The following is a 22,656-nucleotide window of genomic DNA, read 5'->3' as shown; positions in this document are numbered from 1 at the left end:
TCTAATTCTCCATTTTTTTGAATCAGCTATGGTAAAGGCTTGTAAAAATTGTTTTTCCCTTTACTATTCAGGCTTCTAGTGCTTTAGAAAACAAAAGTCACAATTTTGAAAGGTTAACTTTAACAAGTCAAAACACTTTAGCCAGTAGTACATCATGTATGATACCAGAGAGATTGCCTGATATATGCAGGCTTTTCACTAGATTCTTCATTTCGTATGTCAATAAAATGCTCCACAAGTCGTGGTTTCAAACCTCACATTAATACCATGTTTGAATTATTAACCGTTTGAACATTCAGTTAATGCTGCTGGTAATATGATAATATTTGAAACATCAATGAGTATCTTCTTAATTAATTGTTCTTTTCAATTGGTAGCTGGAATGTTTGTGGGGCAACTCTCCATCATTAATCATTCATGTACATGTATTGTCAATCAGGCAAATTACAAATATATTTCTTTTGCTCTCAAATTTATATACAGGAAAACATGTTGATATGAAATCCAACTACTTATTTTGCAGGATTCAGCTTGGGCAACCGGCTACTGTAAAAGTTGCTGCTAACTTGATACGTATGTTATCATATCAAAATAAGGTTAGAACTTAAATTACACTTGTTTGGAATTCTTTTTGTTATTTCTCCTTTAATGAATTTTTTCCAGATTACTAATCTGACAACTAATCTGATTTGATATATGTTTTGTAAGTGATTAAATTAAATCAATGATCAAGCAATCATTTATATGGCAGTACAAAGATGATGTTTCTACAAAGAAACTAGTGTAAACTAGAAAGCATCTAATATTTACATAAGTCACCATATTCACCATTAAATGATAAATAATAAAGATATCATGAAAAATATTATTCTAATACCCCCCTTAATGGTCAATCTATCAACTACGCCAAGGTGCCCCCTAAATTTTACAGACATGTTTGGGCTTAGAGGCTTGGTGAGAATTATTCAAAATAGAATTGCCATCAAGGAACCCTTCATGCAGCAAAACACGAGACTTTGCATGGTATACAACACAGCAACTCACAAAAAGGACTTGCAAGCAACATGCAAGCAACATGCAACCTTAAAAAATTAGAGACTTTTGCTCAACTAGGAAATTGAGCGATCAAAGTTCTCGATTAGGCTTGTGATTTTTAGGAAAAATCTTCAAAGATGAACCACAAAATTCGTTAAATACCTTGAACGATTTTTATTTAAGTCAAAAATTGAATTCTTGAAAAAAAAATCTAGATCAATAGAGGCTCAAAATTTTCTAAAAAAATTCGCCAAATTTAATAATATTCCATTGACCCGCTCTATTATCATGTTATGGTAAATTGGAGTTGTATTAATTAGAGAAGATGAAAACTCCTTTTATAGATTTTTAAATACGATGTTTCTAAAAGAAATAATTGTGGACTAAAGACAAAAATAGAAACTACCTAATAAACTAAAGACTAACTAAGATGACCAGTAAAGAAACATTACAATATTTTAATATCTGTCTGTTTTATAGTGGGAAAATACAACAACTGAACCGATTTGTCTTAAACCAGCTGCCGAATGAAATGACAATGAAGGTCAACATACCTAATAAGAATATCTACTGTATGATCCTTAGTTGAAAAATACAAATGACCTGGTACATCTTCAACTAGCTGCCAAATGAAATGACAATGAAGGTCAACATGGTTGGTTCCCTCGTGGAAGATTGGATGCTTGGCCATTTTGAGCACCTTTTGATTGTCACAGTAAAAAGAGAGTAGGATTTGCTTGAGACATTTGCATGTCTGGAAGCATCCTCGGAAGCCAAACTGATTCACAGGCTGCTTTAACTATTCCTTGATACTCAATTTCTGTTAAGGAAAGAGCCACTGCCTGTGGTTTCTCGCTAGTCCATGTGACAACACTAGACCCCAAACTGAAAACATACCTAGATGGTGATTTTCAGTCATCGATAGAACCTGCCCAATCTGAGTCTATTAAATCAATAAGCCTAGGATCATGACATATGCTGTATAGAAGACCAACAATCAGAAGCACCCTTCACATTACACAACACATGTTTTGTTTCTATCAATGATTAGCGCTGGGGGCTGTTATGAAGCATGAAATGTAGCTCACTGCAAAACTGAGATTAGACCTAGTAGCAATAAGGTAGATGAGACTGCCCACCAATTGCCTGAATGTTGATTCATTCACCACTGGTGAATCTAATTTTGGTATAAGCTTCAACCCTTTCTCCATAGGCATGGATGTAATTTGCAATTTTGCATCCAAAACTTGTCTAGCAGACTACAAGCATACTTAGATTGAGATAAGAGTATATTACCTTCAGTTTGCCAAACTTCAACACCTAAATAATAGTGCAGAAGTCCCAAGTCTATCATGTCAAAGGTTGACAAAAATGCTGTTAGATCTGATTGATCTAAAGTGTTGAACTAGCAGTGCTTATCAGGTCATCAACATAGACAACAAGAAGAAGAATATCACACCAGTGTTTTTGACATGCAGATTAGAATCAGATGGACTCCTTTGAAAGACATTATCTGTAAGGTACTTGTCAATTTTACTGTACCAAGCCCGAGGAGCCTATTTCATGCCATAGAGTGCTTCACTAGTCTGCACACTTGATGTCCTCTTCCAGCAACTTTGAAAATAGGAGCAATTCACCATTGAGGAAGGCACTCCTAACATCCATCTGATGGACTTCCTTCAAACTGAGTTTCTAAGGCAAGTACGAGCTGTATGGTTTTCATTTTGGCATTAAGGGAAAAAGTTTCCTCATAGTTGGTGCCTTCTTTCTACGAGAACCTGCTAGCAACTAGTTGAGTTTTGTACTTGTCAAGAGTTCCATCAACTTTGTACTTGACTTTATACACCCATTTGTAGCGAATGGGTTTTTGTAATGTACCCTTTTTATGACATTAGAATTCAATTAAATAATTATATTTTAGCTTGTCGGATTATATCAAATCAAATGACAACTTAGTTTAATAATCTATTAAAGTATTAATAATGACTTTTTTTGATGGGTAATGTGCTGAAGCTAAGTTTAATTATTATTATTTTGTTGAGATTAATAATTATCATTTATTAAAATGAATTATTATTATTTATTAAGCTCAAATATACTCGAACCCAAGACCTCCCAATTGAGAGGCTCACAAGTTATCATTGTGCCATCGGCTGTTGGCTACATTAAAATGATTTTTATAGAGCCTAGTGAAAAATTAATAAAGTCATTTTGAGTTAAAGAGAGAAATAAAGAGACAAAGAAAAGGAATATGAAGAGACAAACAAAAGGAAATTGAGGAGTCACATGGGTGTGTTATAAAAGAACATTGGAAGGCTCATTCTTGAATGCTTGGTATATGTTTTTGGTTATGTTTCTCTCTTGAGATTTCTGGTAAGCTCTAGCTATCAACAGGTTTAAGGATGGAAACCCTAGAGCTTGGAGGCAATGGATGGAAATTCATTGTCTGTTGGAGATATCACTTAGTTGTCTTGCTTTGTTCTTCAAATTCATTTTTTTGGTTATCGAATCTGATTGTAAGTGTTTTGACTATGATTGGATTTTTTTTGTTGTTGCTGTTCTGAAGAATTAAATGCAATATTCATATCTCATTTTAGAATCTCCTTTCATAGTTATCGATGCTTGCCATTTTTCATGCTAGTTGATGGGTTTGTGACCTTCCAAGATGCCATTGGATGAACTAAGGATTGTAAACAATAAACACAAAAAATTTCCCAGCAGTCTTATTGGAAGATGATCCAAGGATAGTTTAGGGCTCGTTTGGTTGTAGGCGTAGGAATTGAGAATAGGAATGCATATTGGGAATAGGAATGACTATTCCAGTAACAACTATTTTTTGGAATGGACATAAGCTCATTTTAGGGGCAAAATGGTAATATGTATTCCTATTCCCTATTCCAATTGACGCACCAAACGGAAAATAGAAAACATATTCCTAATTTCCTATTCCTATTCCAGCAACCAAATGGGACCTTAGTGACATTCAGAATATGAACCATTTGGCAGCAACTTAATACATTGTAGTTGCAAGCAGATGAATACTTTTATTGAAGCACATGGGTCCCTAATAGTTGGACTCAATTTGATAAATTTGAAAGAGCACTATATCTTTGTTTCCTGAATATAAATATCGTTGGGCTTAGATTATATGCTTCTATTGTCAAAGTTAGAGATCATTGCATTGAAGAAGGCAAATCATAATCGTAGCTTCAAACTTGGGCAACGATTCGTAATAGGAGTGGGTCAGCCGCTCCTCTTGCCAGACTTGAGGCCCTTATCCACTCCAAACTTGCGAATGAGAGGGCTAGAAGAGCCAAAGAGCTCAACTTGAACGTCTGTGGCCTCCCGCCTATCACTATAGACCCTCTAGATGTGGCATTCTTGCCCATCACCATAGACCCACTAGATGTGGTATATGCATTCCTTTGCAACCAAGTGGAGCTTTTAGATATCTCTCTATGTAGAGCATGGGTCAGATATGATTTCACTTTGTTCTTACATTTCCACAATCCCTTAGATAGACTCCTTGTGCTCAGGGAAAAGGAAACTCTTTCCTCTACCATCTAAGATATACTTGGAGGAGGACCTCACAAAAGCACAGTTTGTTGAGCTGAAATAGGTGTGGGCTTTAGTTGCAGAAACATGCTGCAATTACAAGTGGGCTTTGATCCATAACTAGAGGGCAATGATTCGGGACAACTTTCCCTTGGGAGGGTGGGTAATTCGGTGGCTACTACTACCAAATGACTATCATTGAGGTGGTTTGGCAAGGAGCGCAACATAGTGTTTGTACATGTTAGTTGTTGGAATGACAGTGGGTCTTTTTGGTCCATGTCGGGCCTACTACAAGATGTTGCTCCCTCGGTTGACCTTCTTTTCATTACTCCTATGAGAGCCCTACTCAACCTCTTCTTGGGGTTGCAAGTTTTCACTAGTTGTCGGCTTGTAGAGATGAGGTCAAAAGTTGAATGGGTGTTAGGGGGTCTAGGGGGGTTGCATGGCTCATCAGAAGTCGGTTTCAGAGTGTGACTTCAGTGGTTCATTTAGACAACTTTGCCAGGTTTATGTGGGTCTGTGTGTGCCAAGTAGTCTCCTGCATTAGAGATATTTTCATTGTAATTTGTTACTTTCCTTCAACCTCCTCTCCATATGCCATACACAATGGACCCGAGGGGGACACATTCATAGACCTTTTTGACATCATTACTAGACTCTTTGAATTTGGGGATATTCTCATTGTTGGTGACTTCAATGTGCAGTCTAGGGACTTACAAACGCCTCTCTATGATCAGGTATAGGATCCGATATGTATGTTGTTCGATCTGACTCCCTTAGGTCCCACGTGGTCCTTCGATGACTTTGAGGGCCCACTTAAGAAGTACAACCACTACTTGCTTCATTTGTTAGCCTCATTGTGGGGGTGCGAGCATTGTGGATTATGCCCTTGCTTGCCCTTCTCTTATTCCTACTTTCAGTCATTTCACTACCACCTGCCTCCTCCTCGTTGATCACACATTGCTTTATCTCACCCTTCAGGCTCTTCCCTCTCCCACCCCTCCCCCCCTCTCTGCACCTCTCTTGGCTTTGCTGATGGGGACAATGACCTCTTCATCATGCACCTCAAGCGACTCCTTCCTTTGGACCATTCCCCCCTCGAGAGCACCTCTTATTGGTTTGATTGCCTCATCGCTTAGGCTGTCCTCCTCTCCTTCTTGCACCGCACCACCCATTGGTCTTTGATGCCTTCACCCACTCGTAAGGGCACTTGCCCCCTGAACCAAGAGTACAATGATGACTATAAATCCTTCCATCGTAAGCTGTGCACAACCTCCACCCTTCAACCTACTTTCCTTAGGCAGCTTTAGGACTCCTACCACTACTTCCTATGGTCTCCCAAGGTCTTCTAGTGCTCCCTCTTCCCCCATAGGTTCTCCATTTTGCCCACCCTTCACCACACTTCCATTGTCTCTCACACCTCTGCCCTTTACAACATCCTAGGCCAACCCTCCTTCATTGTCACCTCTCCCCCCCACTGCCACATTCTCAACTTCACCAACATTTTTAAGACTGTTAGATCCATGAACAACAAGAAGGAAACATATAAGAAAGGGTTCCAGGCAGAACTTGTCAAACTTGGCTTCATAGTTTTGGGCTCATTTCTTATGGACTTACTTAATAGGGTGGTTTGCCCAGGGTTCCTCTCTTGGTCACATCACATCATTCACTTGAATCATAAGGAAAGGCATATGTTAGATCCAAACAACTCGAAGACCATTATGGTGGGGCACACCTTTTCTAGACTGTATGCTACAGTTCTGCATGATATTCTTTTTTGTGAGCTTGGTTAGAGAAACATCTGAGCTAGGGGACATGCGAGTTTTTGTATAGACTTTCAGACCATAGACCATATCTTGACTCTCAAGGCTATTGTTAAGGAAGCTTGCCTTTGCTCCTTGAAGGTTTATTGTTGCTTTGTGGATTTGCACAAGGCGTTCGACTCCATACCTAGGATGACCGTATTCCAAAGACTTCGGGACATTGGTATTTCAGCTACTCCTATGTGCCATCATGAGTCTGTATGAGGCAGTGCTTAGTCTCATAAGGACTCCTCATGTGATCACACATTAGATACAAGAAGTGTGGACTTTCAGAGGAAAGGCATCTCACCTGCACGCATGTCAGTGGTGGTTTGTGCAATAGAGGAGAGGTTTCCACAACACTTGAGGAGGTTTTAGACACACTTGAAGAGATGTGGACTTTTGGAGGAGAGGTGTCTCATGTGCAACACTGGAGGAGGCATTAGACACACTTGGAGGAGATGTGGAATTTTGGAGGAAATGTGTCTCATCGTGCATGTGAGTAGGAGAACTCATGTTGTACAAATGGATTCAGGTTTCGTGGTTAGGAGATCCATTGATGCGAGCAATTCGGTGTCTCTTGGGTAACCAAGGAAGTTAGGAGAGCCATTGTTGTGGTCACTTCAGTGTTTCTTGAGTGAGCGAGTAGGATTGGTGAAGGCGCTTCATCAAAGTCTCGAGAGGGTTGGGTTTAAAACCCTTGCAATGTTCCGCTTTTGTTCAAATTAATGTAATAAGGGGGGAAATGTTGGAGTATTTCATTAATTTAGTTTCTTTTAGGTTAGTTTAGGTTAATGAATATATTATAGTTACCTACTTAGTTGGTAAGTTGCATTCTCATAAGTGGTTATACACATGAATAATGGCTTTATGTAAGCCAACATTAATCAATATAAAAATCATAAAATTGAAACAAGGTTCAATATTTGGCTATTTCCTCTCCGTGAGTTCATTTTTACCCTTTTTTCAAAAAATGATGTTTTGTGAACTTCAATTTCAGTGTTTGGCAATTTATTCGACAAAAAATCATGGTTTCTTGTGGTCTGTTTTGGATTGCACTTGGAGTTGCTGGAGTGAACATCTGTGAAGGTTTTTTTTGGATTTTCTTTGGCAAAATTGTATATGAAGGGTCTGTTGTTTTTCCACAAAATCATGGTTTTAGTTTTCAACAGTTGATTTGAGAGGGATAACTTTGTTACCCAACATCAGGTTGGACAAATTCTCAGTCATTAACATTTTGCAGATCTAGGAATGGTCTCAGAGTAGCATAATGTTTTGATGAGATGGGGGTAGGCTTCTTTGTATTTGTGACCAAATAACATTGTGTTTTCTATAGGGTAGTTAGTAAAATGACCATTAGGGGAATAATAAAGTAATATTATATTAATGGTCATCTGGGTATTTTGTTTCTTGTTTAGTTTATTAAGTAATTTTTACATAACATAGAAACTTTCCTATTAGCCTTTGAGAAAGTTTCTTTTTCATTCTCCATTGTTTTGTAGATATGGCGACAATGTCTCCATTTGTAATCACTCATTTATGAATAATGAAATATTCTAACATGGATATGACTTAACATGGATATGACTAACTTTACCATAATCCTTCCAAATTTATCTAGAGATACTGAGATCAAAGTCAAAAAACTTTGATTTTCGTTGATAAAAAATTGCTTAAAATACTCCAAAACCACAATTTTGTCAAAAAAATGTGAAAAGCAGCTGCAAAATTGCAGCATGTTTTTGTGGTAAAATCATCAAACCCTTCATGTAATGTCAAATCACACATGATTTTGTGAGAAAGCCGGTAAAATCTTCATTTTTAGAAAATCAATAAAATCTCATGAACATAGAAATCTGGAGAAAACCCACTAATGTAAAATGCTTCTATAATTTTTTTGTGGAAAAGACAAAACTTTCTACAATTTGCAACAGCAAAAAAAATTCACATTTTCCATAAAAAGAGATTCAAAAACTTCAGAAAAGAATTCTAGGTAGACACCTATAATTTTCTAAAAGAAAATTTGTCAAAAAGCTTAACCTTTGCTGATAACATGAAATGTCAATCAATTGATATTCAATGTTAAATGAAGGAGACAAAGGCTCCTTAGAGAATACAAGATGATTTTTCCATAAGGAAAGCAATCAAGAATAGAAACACGAAAGACAGAGAGGAAACTTCCTAAAACTAACTAAAGATATACATAAAATGAATTTTTTAAATACCAATTAAGATGTCCATTATATCAATATTATAATGTTACTTCAATATTTGTTTTAGTGCAGATTGTAACCATTTAGTCAGCTAAACCCATGGCTGATAATTATAAAACATTCTGTCAAAATATTAATAGCTGATTCCATAATGTGGTGATTATGATTGCCTTTCCAAATTGCAATATCAACAGATGGGGTTTGGGGGCCAATAATAAAGTTTTGTAAGGTGGCTGAGTTTAATCGATTTCTAAGATTCAATTCGTATTCCAGAGCTCTCTCAAGGGCTTGAATTTGATTTGTCCTGGATCCAGCCACCAAATAAAAGAATGAGTTCAATACTTTTGGCTGCTTCTACAAAGATTGTTGAAAGGAATTCAAATTTGCTTAGATATCAAATAATATTTGACTTGATATTAGACAATATAAAATTTTGGATACCACACCAAAACCTCCATGTCAATAAATATGTGACTTCCCCTAGTAATCCCTAATTAGATGGATATATGCCATTAGATAGATGGTAGAATATACGAAAACTTGACTGGGAATTTAACTCTAGAGGTCTACAAGGCCTTATATAAGTTATCACCTTTTGGACATCCACTTGTGTATTTTTTTGCACTCCATTGCCCCTGAATTCATGAAATTTAGGTGATGTTAATCCCAACTCTTTGTACACTACAGTAACTAGCCACACATTCTTAATATTTTGCTGCTTGGTCTATTTCCTCTCCCTCCATTGCCCCTGAATTCATGAAATTTAGGTGATGTTAATCCCAACTCTTTGTACACTACAGTAACTAGCCACACATTCTTAATATTTTGCTGCTTGGTCTATTTCCTCTCCCTCTGTACCTTTTGATCAAATGGATTCAGCTATAGATGTAAAATTATAGTCGAAAAACTTGGATTTGACAATAACTCAGCAGGTTGAAAAATCCAAAAGACTTGGCACTTGTTGATAATTTGGGAGAAATCATTAATATCTCGGCAATTTATCAAACATTTTAAAATACAGAAGTTTTTAACAATATTCTTCAAAAACACATGTAATACTAAATTTGTCGAGCATATTACTATTTTTCAAAGTATGTAAATCAAAATTAGAGTCTAAAATCATATCATAGATTTTTGGCAAGTTGTGCAATAATAATGTCTGAGCAAGTACACTCAAGAGTTATATGCCAGTTCTTTCTCACTCCTTATTGTAATCAAATTTCTTATATGAGAGATTCAATAAGTAATGGGGATATGGGAGTGGAGATGCCAATGGGGTTGAGGGGCACTGATCCTCATGGGGGTCTGGGGGCAACACTCCCAGCAGGGTCAAGGGGTAGTTCCCCCTTGTGGGGGTTTAGGGGGCAACCTTCATCACTGGTGGAAGTCTTTTTTTTTTTTGGCAATTACAAGCCAGAATAAATAAATTATATGAATTTGGACAAGTTTTTTAAGGAAAAAGCATGATTGTTTAGCATTTACTCGCAAAAATCGCTGCAAGTGTTATAGAAACTTTTTGCAATTTGGTTCATGAGTGATTGCAAGTTTTGCAAGCTTGGATAAGGTTAAATAGTTTTGGTTATAGTCAGATATGCAATGAGTAATCATGAATTTTCACTCTCTCATGAAGCTGAGCTGTACTACACCCTATTAGTCTAGTTCATGGGTTTCCCGTTAATATTGCTTGCATGCCCTTTCTTTCTGTATCAGTTGAAGGGAAGCATTTTTATTGTCAAGACATTTATACGATGATTTGAAATAAGTGGTTCAATTTCAATTCCGTAGCTGATACCTGGACAATATCTCAAGGGTTTAGAATAAAAAAAACTGGTAAGCTGCTACAAATAATGTCTTCACCCTCACATATAGATACTCAGAAATAAGTTTGGGTGGTTTCTTGCTTCAAATATCCATATTTGAGTTATATTTTAGAAATTGAACAAATCCAGTTAAGCAAAGAAGCATTGCTCATTTTTGTTCTGTTATTGGACTCACTCCATAGTTGCTTACCTCAATCAACTCTTCTAGAGATCGGAGTACAATTTAAAAAAAAAAAACAATACTTCGGGATCTGAGGGTCTTCAAGTGCTGTGGTACAAATTTGGTGTTATATTGCATTGGAAATTGCATAATTCTTGAATGGAAAAAGACAATTTCTTTCCAAAATTCGAAACAGCTCAACTTTTTATTGAAATTCTATCATTTTGCACATCATTTCATGACAATGATAAATAGGTTGTTTTGGATCTTTTTACTAAAGACCAGGCTTCCAAGAATCATTGCAACATTCCTCATGATGATCAAATGTTGTTCAGAATCTGAAAGTTTTTAGTGACCTAAAAACTTACGAAATCCTCAATCATTGAAGCATTTCTTGTCCACTTCTCACTCTGGATTGCAAATATTTATGTATTGTTATTTAACACTAGATAATATTTGATAAAACCAACTACTCTTAGCCCAGGACTTTAGAGTTTGACATGATATTGTGTTATTTGATGTGTCAGTATCTGTCAATCAGGTTTTTATATTTCCTAGGTTTTCAAAGACTTCAACATTTGAACATATCGAAAATCTTGCACCCTCAATAGTTTTAGCATCATGATGAAAATTCTGAACTGTGCGCAACCACATGCAGTGTCAAAATGACAGATTAGTGCTCAGACACTTTTCAAGTTTTGAATGTTTAGAACTTGCAGATTTGCTTCTGGATTTATCCTTTTGCATTTTATGTGCTCAGAGATAAACTGAATTTGAAATTGTATGTTCATTTTTGTATTTGTTTTCTGCTTTTTATTAATGTAGAAAATTTTAAAACTGGTTATGGACTACTGGAACTCATAAAGCAAACCTGATTCTTGATTCTTTTTTATCATATGATTGGTCGATGCTCAAAATTTGTATTCTTTAACTGTGACAAAAAAATGAATGCACTTTCTTCTCTTTCCGATTGATAAAAGAGTCAGCTATGCATTCATCATGGAATCCATTTGTGTTTTCAATCTGTACTTGAACCTGATGAAGTATAATATGTTTTGTGATTTACTGTTTCTTATCAGAGCATGCTTGAGACTGGCCTTATTGTTGGTGGGTGGGACAAATATAATGGTGGCAAAATTTTTGCAGTACCTCTTGGCGGGACAATGTTAGAGCAGCCATTTGCTATTGGAGGTAGGATATGTTTTTTCTTCGCTTTTTTTGTTATCATTTTCTGGGGATAGTTTTACCCACTAGCAACTGCTGGACTATCTATAATTCACATTGGAAATATATTAATCTGATGTTTTATAATTGGTTGGAAGAATCTTTCATACTATCATATTGGGAAAGAGTTACATAGTATAAGCAAACAATTTTCCTTGTTTTGGCTTGAGGGAGAGAGAAACTCATTTGGTTCATCTTGGAGCTCAGTATTAGCAATAATATTTAAATATTGTATAATTTACCCCGTAATGGTCATTAAAGTCACTTAGATGTATCTGGTTGCTTAATTTATCTAGTCAATCAGAGAGTTTAGTATCTTTCTATTTTCGTTCTCAGTTAAGATTGTTACTTTTAGAAACATCATGTTTGTATTTCCTTATTTAAGGAGCCTTCATCTCCTTTGTAATTATTCCTTGAATATCAATCATTTTCATTTCACGGTATGAGAAAACCTTCCATACATGATATTTTTGTTGGAAAAAAATTGTCCTTAAAATCATGGTCTTCTGATTTTTTTTTCCCACAAAATCATGATGAGTTTTCTGATCTTTTTCCACAAGAAATCATGACTGGTTTTCTGATTTTTCCACGAAAAATTATGACAGGTTTTTTGATTTTTTCCCCACAAAAAAATCATGATAAATTTTTTAATTTTTTTTTTTTTGGGTTTTGCTCAAATTTTTCCACAAAAATTGTGATTTCTTTCAAAGTGTTTTCAGTCATACCCCAAGTTTGAAGGGTGAACGTTGTTCATCAAATGTACTGGAGTTTATATAGTGTTTGTGGGTGTTGCTTTTTTTGATGGATTTTGGCAAATTTGTTTTTCAGATTTACGAAGTTTTTTGATGCTGATCTTGGTATCTTTTGATAGAGGGACGGATATCTTTGTCAGCTTGGTGTTCTGGTAAACCAATGTACTAAACAAAGAAAACAAAGGCTCCTTGAATGGATTTACAAAGATGATTTTTCTAAATGAAACAATTGTCAATGCAAGACAAAAACGGAAGCTTTCTAGAGCAACTTAAGATGACCATTAAAGAAACATTACAATATTTTTAATGCCTTAATGGTCACTTTTCTAACCTACCTACGAAAGACAATTTGCAGGTTTTGTGGTCATGAATGCATAGAAGGCTTACCCCTTCTCTTCAGATTACACTGCAAAATGAGCTTGCCATTGAAGACCTTGCTTGATCAAGAAAATCAAAACCCAACCAAATGTTGGGAAAACAAAAATTGTCCCTCCCTGTATTTTGCGATTCCAAAAAATAGCTTCTCAAATTGAAACCACTATTTTGAGAGAAAATTGCCCAACAGTTGTACAGAACGTTGCCCTAATGACTCAAGGTGCAATCCAGAGCATATGCAAGAAAGTACAATTTTTGTGGTAAAAATTGACAAAACCTTCCAATAATTTTTCCAGAAAAATAAAAAAAATCATGAGTAGCATACACCAGTCATCATTTGTTTGGAAAAATCCAAAAAACCTAGAAATATTTTTAAGGAGAAAATCGAGAAATCAGACATGATTTTTGAGGAGAAAAATTGATCAAAACCCACATAAATTTTCAGGAAAATATGTGTAAACCCAGGCACTCAGCAAGTAGCTAGCACAAATCCAAGACATGGATCACATACAAAACTTTGTTTTTGGGGAAAATTGGTAAGACCTATAATAAAACCACAAAATAATTTTGAAGGAAAAAATAATAAAACCAAAAATAAAATTTTAAGAAAGAAATTTAAATTCCAAAAACACATCACAATTTTTTAATGTAGTAAGAATAGAAAATTACGAACACTTATTTTTTATGGACAAAAATTAGAAAATCCAGAAACCGGAGAGGCCCTAAACAGGGCATATAAGAGCAAACCCTTCTCATGTGCTATATATCATATAATGTAGGCACGATCTGAAAGCCACAACACTAAAATATTGGATCTGCAACTTTGAGATCATGATTGTTTAAGACTCATCATTTTATGAAAGATGTATCATAGATTAAAAACCTTGGATGTGAACATGAATAATAGAGGCCACAATTGCTGCAGATTCGTTGCTTTAAGAAAGATTTTGCATAGATGAAAAACCTTGGATGTGAACACGAGTAGAGGCGGCTTTGCAAATCTTTGCTGCCGTTTTCATATATCAAGCAAAGAAAATGTGCACTCGAAAGGACATGGAAAAAATACAGATAACACAAACATATTAGATGCTTCCAAAATGTGGGGTGGATAGCGCAATAGTTCCAATTGCTAGAAAGTGCAATCACATGAAGACAGAAGGGTAAAAAACACGTCCATCAGAGGAGACATCCAAAAAAAAGGTTGAAAAACTGTGATAAAAAATAGTGTGTGCAATCAAAAACTCTTGACTATAGGTGTGGGCAACATCGAAATCACGATTCAAGGCTCATTGTTGTAAACCCTAGACAAAATCTTGTTGGAAAGGAGGATAGATCTGCAAAAGAATAATACGCGACAACCCAAGTGTCTTTTGAAAAATTGTGATTCAAGGCTCATTGCTGTAAACCCTAGACAAAATCCTTGTTGGAAAGGATGATAGATCTGCAAAAGAATGATATACGAAAACATAGGTGTTAGTTGAAAAATGCATAGAGCTGTCACCAAAAAAAATTAGGGTTCGACCCTAACAATTTTGAGATGTTTGGGGATGGGATACTTCCAAACATCCTCAAGATGCTCGAGCAATACCTCGTGGCGCTGAGATATTCCAAAGATGCCCTCTACCTTCACCATCTCTGGTTGTTATTCCGAAGATGCCTAGCTACCTTCACCGTCTTTGGTTGTTCTATGGAGGTGGCGAGAGGGCAGGAGGATGTCCTGTCCATGTTAAAATATAAATATAAATAAAAAAATGAAAATGCATAAAAATATTAAAATTAAATTGTAAATAACTAAGTAAACAATAATAATCTAAACTTTAAATCAAATCCTTTTTTGATTGGTTAAAAATAAAAAATCACAGTAAAAAAGTAAATACAAATTAAAATAATACTAAAATTTAAATATTAATAATTTAGTAAAGAGTAAGCACTAAAATATATGTTAATAAATTCTATTTATATTAAAGATTTTAAATTTAGAAAACATAACATAATGATTTAATATAATTCTAAAGATTTAATTTTTGTAATCCGTAAATACTAAAATGCCAAAAAAAATAGTACAATTGCACTAGAAGAAGACCCAAGAAAAGTCACTAAAGTAAAATAATAACTTGCATGATTGAAGCTATTTTAAATTAAAATTAGCAAGTCTCACATCAAACTTCGAAAACATCAAATCACAATATCCAATATGGCTGAATAGTTGTGCTTATTGGGCACACGTGTATGCTATCCAATCCATATCATACCTGTATTTCTATCAGTATCAGTTATGGAAGTATGTGTGCCTGGGAAGAGGCATTGTGTATCTGGCTACTTTGCTAGAAATAGAAAAGGTAGATGGCCGATCAGAAATGCAATGCTACGCATATATGTATCTACCTCCAAAGAGCTAAATGTAGTATTTGGAAAATCAAATTAACTGCACAAAGAAAATGGCAGTTAACCAGAGTTAGATTTGAGGAAGATCAGCAGAAACCAAACGTACTTGGAACAAAGAAAAGTTAACAAGAAGCCTGCACAGGTAGCACAATCAGCTTGAGTCTGTGTCGTTCACCATGGTCTTGGGTTCAAGTTGCTCCCCGGGTGAAAGAGGTGGGACAACTAGTTGGTGGACAATCTCACCCAGGGGGGGACTAGTCTCGCCCTTGCTCGCACAGGGCTGCTGGTCACTGGGCAAGGTTGCGGTGATAACTGCTCATATAAAAAAAGAAAAGTTAACAAGAAGCTAGACTGAAATTGGTAGGGGAAATTGTAATGAACTGAGTTTCAACTCATCATCATTTTGAATGATTCTGGAAGTGCTAATTTTGCTTAGTTACATCTCATTTATGCATCCAAGTGGCTTCTTCAACTGGCTTATTCCTTAAGTGAGTAGTCCTTGTGCTCCTGCTCAATTGCCTTTTTGGCTATGCTAAAACCAATGATGGTTTCCACCCCATCCTTTAATTTCTTCGACATTTGTTGAACCCATTCTCTCTTCCACTTCGCAATATTTGCATCTAACTCAGTCGTCCATCGCGAATAGGAAAGCTATCCTTACTATCAATTTGAATACACACACACACACACGCACCCAAATGCTATATATAAACGCATTTGCATCCCCCACAAAAAATAAATAAAAATAAAAAAATAAATTGTGCACCTGCTTCTTGCATCCTTATTCGGATCCACACCTGTATCGGTAACTTAGCTAAAAACTTGTGGATAATTGTCAAACCTTTGATAGAATGTTGAAATCGCATATGATTTTGTGAAAAATAACAGAAACATTTTTTTTGTGGAAAAACAGTAAAACCCCATGAATTTACAAATCTAGAGAATCGTGATATTTTTCTTTCAAAAAAAAACTTCTATGATTTTTTGTGGGAAAAAAATCAGAAGATCCTCGATGCAAATGCGTGTGTGAAGAACCCATGCTCTTGCTCAACCATTGTGCTCTAAAAAGAAAACACAGAAATTGGCAGATGAACACAAATCCTAGATGTTGCATTTATAGAAACAAACTTACATCTCACAGTTTAAAACCCTCGAACAAAACACTTGACATGATTTTTCAGAAAAAATCCCTAGAACTTTTCAAAGAGTCCTCAATTTTTAGAAAAAGAAAAGGAACTCCTTCAAAAACCTCTGATCTGAGAAAACTTGAACCCCAAAAACTGTTGATATTAATTAATTAGGAAAAAGCTTTGATTTTATCAGTAAAAATCTTATTTTTTCAGGAGTCCTCACAATTTTCCTTAATAAATCATTAAAGAACTAGAAATAAATTCAAGGTAATGAATCCTCAAAATTTTAAAAATTCGCCAAATAGCTACATCTGCTCTGGTACCATGAAATGATAATTGATTGATATTCAGTATTAATTACATGAGAGGACTACTCTTTAAATAAGCAATTACAAGTTTTTTTTAACATACTATATACTATGCATATAGTACTTGAAATTCTAGTTATTATGAAAAGATGTATAACATTTTAAGAGGTAAAATAACAAACTTGCAAATGTCAAATACTAAATACTTGAACATTAAACCGTACAAAATTGCATATCGAACTACAATTGGAAATTAAAATACTAATTTTTTTTTGTTGAAATGACAAATGAAGGATTTCTACCGTATAAAATTATCATAAAGATGATTACAATGAGTAGCATGATATCAAAACAAGTACAAAATGCCAAAATGCAGTGAAGGGAGGTCTATAATCATCCCTCAAGGAAAACTCCTTGTCACTGGAAATGTTCAGATTCTCTGCGGTCAAGATTTGCCAAATGAACAGCAACGAACCCTGCATTTGAGGCTGCCGTGTCCTTATCTTCATCAATTTGTTCTGGTTACTTTTTCTCTACATCCCATCATGTTGCTATGCGCTCCTCGTATACATGTGTCGTGCGATCAATAATACACAAGGCACTATGTAGTATGTACAACTACTAGCTTAGCCGCTCTCCTAGAGTTAAGTCTGTTTCTCTTAAAACAGTGGATGAAGCTATAAGTAGACCAGTTTCTCTCTATAGTTGAAGAGCTAGACACTTGAGATAATAGACAAATTGCTAGTGTGGTAACCTTTGCTCTCTGTACTCCATGATATTTCCACCACAAAATCTGGTCCTCCTACCTTTGCCGCATTTGAATATTCCTTAAGAGTTACAAATTTCATCCTCTCAGTGGGAATCGGGGCAGTAGTATGATCATCAAATATCCTATCTATGCACCTGAAAAATTCTGCCTTCAGCTCATCATCCTCAATTAGTGCAATTCTACCAGTCCTTGGCTTATACCATTTTGGACTGAATGCATAAGAAGCCATGTGCAAGAGAGTATTTAGCTTGTCTCATCTGCATTCAACAACTGTTTGAATGTGCTCATTGTAGAATGCTAAAGTGGGGCCGTTCTCTTGCACACCAATCCAAATTTGGTCAAGCATAGAATCGATGCATTTTTATAGCTCTGCACACATGTGCTGCATTTATCACTACTTGGACTGCATTTTGTAGCCCAATCTTCTCAATAGCCTCCCTAAGGAGCACAAATTGAAAATCAATATCATTGCCATGCCTTGAACAAGCAACTACCTTGAGAAAGTATTGGCCATCTCAACATGTTTGTCATGATGTTGATGAGTGGGCAATGCCTATTGTCTGTTTAACCATTCAGAACTATGTTGCATCCATACTTTATCCAACATTCCTTCATCTGCTCAATCAAAACATTGATCTTGGCATAGTTGTTATCCAAGATCGCGGCCCTCAATTTGTGCTCACGTGGTGGCACATATGATGGTCGCCCCTTTGCCACCATTGACATCATCTCTTTATAATAATGAGATTGTGTTACATACAATGGGATACCATTGGCAAAGAGAACTTGCCAATGGAATCATCAATCTGATCCTTCAGTTGCACATTGAATGCAATGTCCCCTTTTCCTAGGCCATTATTTCTTAATGCATCGTTAGCCCTTTTCACCATGGTCCCGTGGGTTAACCAGGACCTTGCATGGATCAGTGTGAGATTTGGCATAGGCATCTCAGTTTTAGACCAATAGGGTTTCCAGTTACCTTACATTTTATAGTAAGTCAGCAGGGGTCCATATTCTTGTCTTTCAAGTATTACACTTGGAGCATCTCACCAAGATTATTATAATGCAATAACGATTCTGAGAGTTTCAATCGGAGTACGTGTTGGTTTTATTACTCATCTTTTCTTAAATTTACTGCATTAGTTTATCTTGGTAATTCTGAAAATAATTTGTGAGATTTTTGGTTAAATTAAAATATCTGGGCGGAATACTACATTGAACAAGTCAGCTATGGGGTTACTTCTTCTCTTGCATTTCCCCTTGCCACTGCCCTCCCTTCTGCGCTTTGAGTGGATGGAGGTCCTGAGATTGACTCAAACATTGTTCCTGCTGTCTGATAAAATATATGAGTGGAGACATATTGTTGCCCCTGTATCGATTGAGTTGTCTGAACCTGTTGCCTAGTAGACAAAGTAGTAGGCAGTGCGATTGCATCGCCTTCAAGAACACCTCAAAGCTTGTTGAATTTAATTCAGTACTTGATATTTTTAGGATCTACCTAAAATTCACATGGATTCACATCATGTCCTTTCCAAAAGAGGAAGTGTGCATTGACTCTAGTGATGCTTCCATACCATCTAATACTACAAATGTTGCATTTCCATTTTCTTGTTCCATCCCCTGATGGGTTTGGGATTGTTCTTCTTGTTGCAAATTGTTTGAGTGGAGGCTTGGGATAGTAAGGACCCTAGCAAACTGTGTCAAAAGCTTGGAGGGTTAATCCATAGAAGTGGGTCCACTTGTGATGGAACTAGTTTGAGTATCCTGGTCAGTCTCATGGTCTCGCTCCTCAGGCTTAACCTCATATTCTGACTGATTTCCTCCCCGAGAATGATCTATTGGGCTCTTACATGTGATCCATACTTTAAATGTGCATAATTCTCATATAATTTCATCAAAGGTTCAAAATCAATGACTTCAATCCTTTTATTCTACTCTAGAAGTATCTCCTATTGAGGGCATTTGCCACTCAGACTTGCCACTCCTATATTTTGAAACCAATGAACAACTTTGTAGAAATTCAATCCATTTCATATATCTCAAGTTTACCTTGGCTTTTTCTGTATTGCAATGCCTAATGATTGATGTATAGTTTGAACTCCTTTGGAAGCAAGTAGTGCCTCCAATTCTTGAGTACCTGAATAATGGCATACAACTCTTGATTCCAGTTGGAGTGTGTTCTTTCGACATCATATAATTTTTTTGCCTAAATAGGCTGAGTATTTTAGAATGAGACTGTCAACTCTCCTTTCATGTATTGGTCAGAAGTTTGTAATGATTTCTTTAAATATATTTTTTTTTATCTTTGATATTGAGTTGATAAGTGCTGATATTTCCTCGTGTCTCCATTTCTGCAGGATCTGGTTCGAGCTATTTGTATGGTTTCCTTGATCAGGCATGGAAGGAGGGAATGAGCAAGGAGGACGCTGAGGTATCTGCTAACTTAAATTTTGGTTCTAGTTAGTAGTATCATGTAATTGTCTCAATATATGTGCATATAATTGATTTCAATTTCTGTTGAATAGGTTCAGTTTAGATTATTATGTTGGATAAATGAATCAACGAAGTTTTTAAGTTAACATACAGAGCTAAAAAATATAGGAGTTTGATGCTTCATGGCTAATTGGCTGTTTTTGTGGGAATTCTCTTTTTATCTCTTTTGAATTATTTTATGTGGCTCTTACAGGGATATTTTAACACGTCTGATATGTATTCTGATGAAAGCTATAGTCATACTTTCAGATCGAGTGTTTTACTGCAATTTATGTTCTTTGTTTTCTCTTGCCAACTGAAGTCAATGTCCTATTTTTATCTATTTGCCTAAATGTTATGTCGTGTTTTCCTGAGGAGAAATGCTTTAACCACTTATTTCACATTCTTACAACTTGCAGTCTTGGTGTTATGGTCGTATACCTTGTACATTACTTGAATACAGAATTATAATTGTTAGTTGATGTCAAAATATTCTTGTAATTAATGTGTTGAAGGGTGTTGCAGGCTGCTTTTTTTTGCTTTAGATATTTTGTAATCATTGTGACAAATGAAAGTAATTTAGCTAAAAGTATTCTCAAATTGTTTACTTATACATTTATTTTACAAAGATGACAAATAGTTTTGTGCTTTTCCAGGCTCTTGTTGTAAAATCTGTCTCTCTGGCAATAGCTAGAGATGGAGCAAGTGGAGGGGTTGTGAGAACTGTTGTGGTGAGTATTCTGTTTTAACTTGCAAGTTTGAAACAAAGTATAATTTAGATTTTAACTGTTACAAAGTTCAGTTGAATCAAGTTGTCACAGAAAATTTGATTTGTTAACCTTCTATTAGTTCATGGATGGGAATCTAAATATGCCATGATTGGTTTATGATACTTACATAGCATTGGTTTATATTCCATTGATCAACACAAAGCTTTAATTTACGATCTGATTTTGTGAGCAGATAAACTCTGACGGGGTAACACGAAACTTCTATCCTGGAGATAAGCTTCCTCTATGGCATGAAGAGTTGCCCTTGCGCAATTCATTATTGGAGCAACCAGATAGTGAGGTGGAGCCTATGCATGCGTAGAGTTTGCTGTCTCTGACTTTTTCAGTAATGTTATTTACTACGCCTATTGCACAATGCTGAAAGAGCATTTAAAACAAGCTTATTAGACTGAAATGTATTATGTGGTTAAAATGCACATTGATAGCAATTGGAATCACCAATTTGTTTATGAGGATAACATGTTGATGGCACAAGCTTTAGTTGCCAATGTTTCAACATGTCGATTGGCATTAGCACATCTAACATGTTTTAATGAACTAATATTTTTTAGGTTTAAGACAAAAATGAATTGAGCGTTTCTTAAGATGCACGTTGAATTTAAAAAGTTATATTTATCCTGCATGCAACTTTTTAATGGCGATTCTTTTATTTTTTCTCATTCTTTTTGTTTCTAGTACATGCAGTTTGTCAATATATTTTTCTTCCAAATTATGTGATTTTTATTCTTTCTGCCCCATCCCTGAAATGGCATGGAAATTGGGGAAAATATCAATGTCTGATAAAAAATTAGTATAACATTTCCTTCTCTTAAAGAATTCTATATTATACAATCTAGAATTGAAAATAATCATCCATGCCTCCCTCAAGATATACTTGATTTTCCAATTTGCTGATTGCCATTAGTTCAGCACGAATGAGAACCATTGAGTCACTTTCGATTATGATACTATTCAGATAACAAGCTTTGACCACATGGAGGGCAAGAAGAAAAGTTTAACCTTTGTTATTTGTTTCAGAGGGAAGTTTCTTTACTGCTGCTTTTAACAACTTACGAAAAGATTCCCATTTAACAGAGTCTGCACACAAGGGGTCCAAATTCCCATGATAGGCCTTGCAAAATTTAATTTTCATGAACTAGGCAAGGCACAGACCATTTGACAGGAGCTATTAGACTGGGTTAGAGGAAGTGGGAAGGCCAAGAATGGGAGTGATTGAGTTGAACTATGACAAAAACAACTGAAAATACTAAAATGGCCTCTAACAAAGATGGAAAGACGAGAATTGAGATATCTTCTCTCATTCTTGATCCTAAAGCACTAAAATTTTGAGACACTTACAAAAGTCATTTTAGAGTATAATAGAAAGGAACACATATTTCAATCTGATTCCCTTTTAGAAATGGGATGGCTTCCACAGTCCATTAAGTCTCCTTATCCATAATACAATTTGTTGCTCTAACACTGTTGCACCTAAATTCTAAATTTTTAAATTGAAGCTGATGTCAGGGCTGTCTTGGATGTGATCCAAGAGTTATCAACATATGCAAATTCTGTAATTACAATCCAAGGTCTTCCTATTCAAGTTCTATCTATGGTCGCCCCATACCTCTTCACAGCCAATTAGAATTTCAAAGCCAAACCATTTTTAGTCAAATGTTATGATTATCCTCCTAAATCGGGCTATTGTTTTTTAATGGTAAATAATAGATATTTTTATTTTAAAATAATTTCAATAATTAAATTAATTTTATTTGTTTCTTTTTAGATTAGTTTGGGAGGAGAATGATTAAAAATTCATTCAAATATCTCCTCCCGAAACAACCATAATCACATGCTCAAAACTTTCAAGTTTCTAACCTTTTGGT

General features: G+C 35.6%; 1 protein-coding gene across 1 annotated transcript in view; it reads left to right on the top strand.

Moving 5' to 3' along the window:
- The window catches only part of PBA1 (N-terminal nucleophile aminohydrolases (Ntn hydrolases) superfamily protein), a 41,581-nt gene extending 20,168 nt beyond the window's left edge, over positions 1-21,413 (top strand). The window contains exons 5-9 of the mRNA XM_089827238.1: positions 524-596; positions 11,665-11,776; positions 19,886-19,959; positions 20,657-20,731; positions 20,964-21,413. Of these exons, the coding sequence (XP_089683364.1) occupies positions 524-596; positions 11,665-11,776; positions 19,886-19,959; positions 20,657-20,731; positions 20,964-21,092 (463 nt within the window). The 3' untranslated portion in view covers positions 21,093-21,413. The remainder of the gene's footprint in view (positions 1-523; positions 597-11,664; positions 11,777-19,885; positions 19,960-20,656; positions 20,732-20,963) is intronic.
- The last annotated feature ends 1,243 nt before the right edge of the window (positions 21,414-22,656 follow it).

The sequence above is a fragment of the Cupressus sempervirens genome, chromosome 4, assembly GCF_028749045.1.
Source record: "Cupressus sempervirens isolate cs-2001-9-10 chromosome 4, ASM2874904v1, whole genome shotgun sequence".
Taxonomy (NCBI): Eukaryota; Viridiplantae; Streptophyta; class Pinopsida; order Cupressales; family Cupressaceae; genus Cupressus; species Cupressus sempervirens.
Note: the sequence above shows the minus strand (reverse complement) of the source record. Positions and strands in the feature narration are given on the sequence as shown.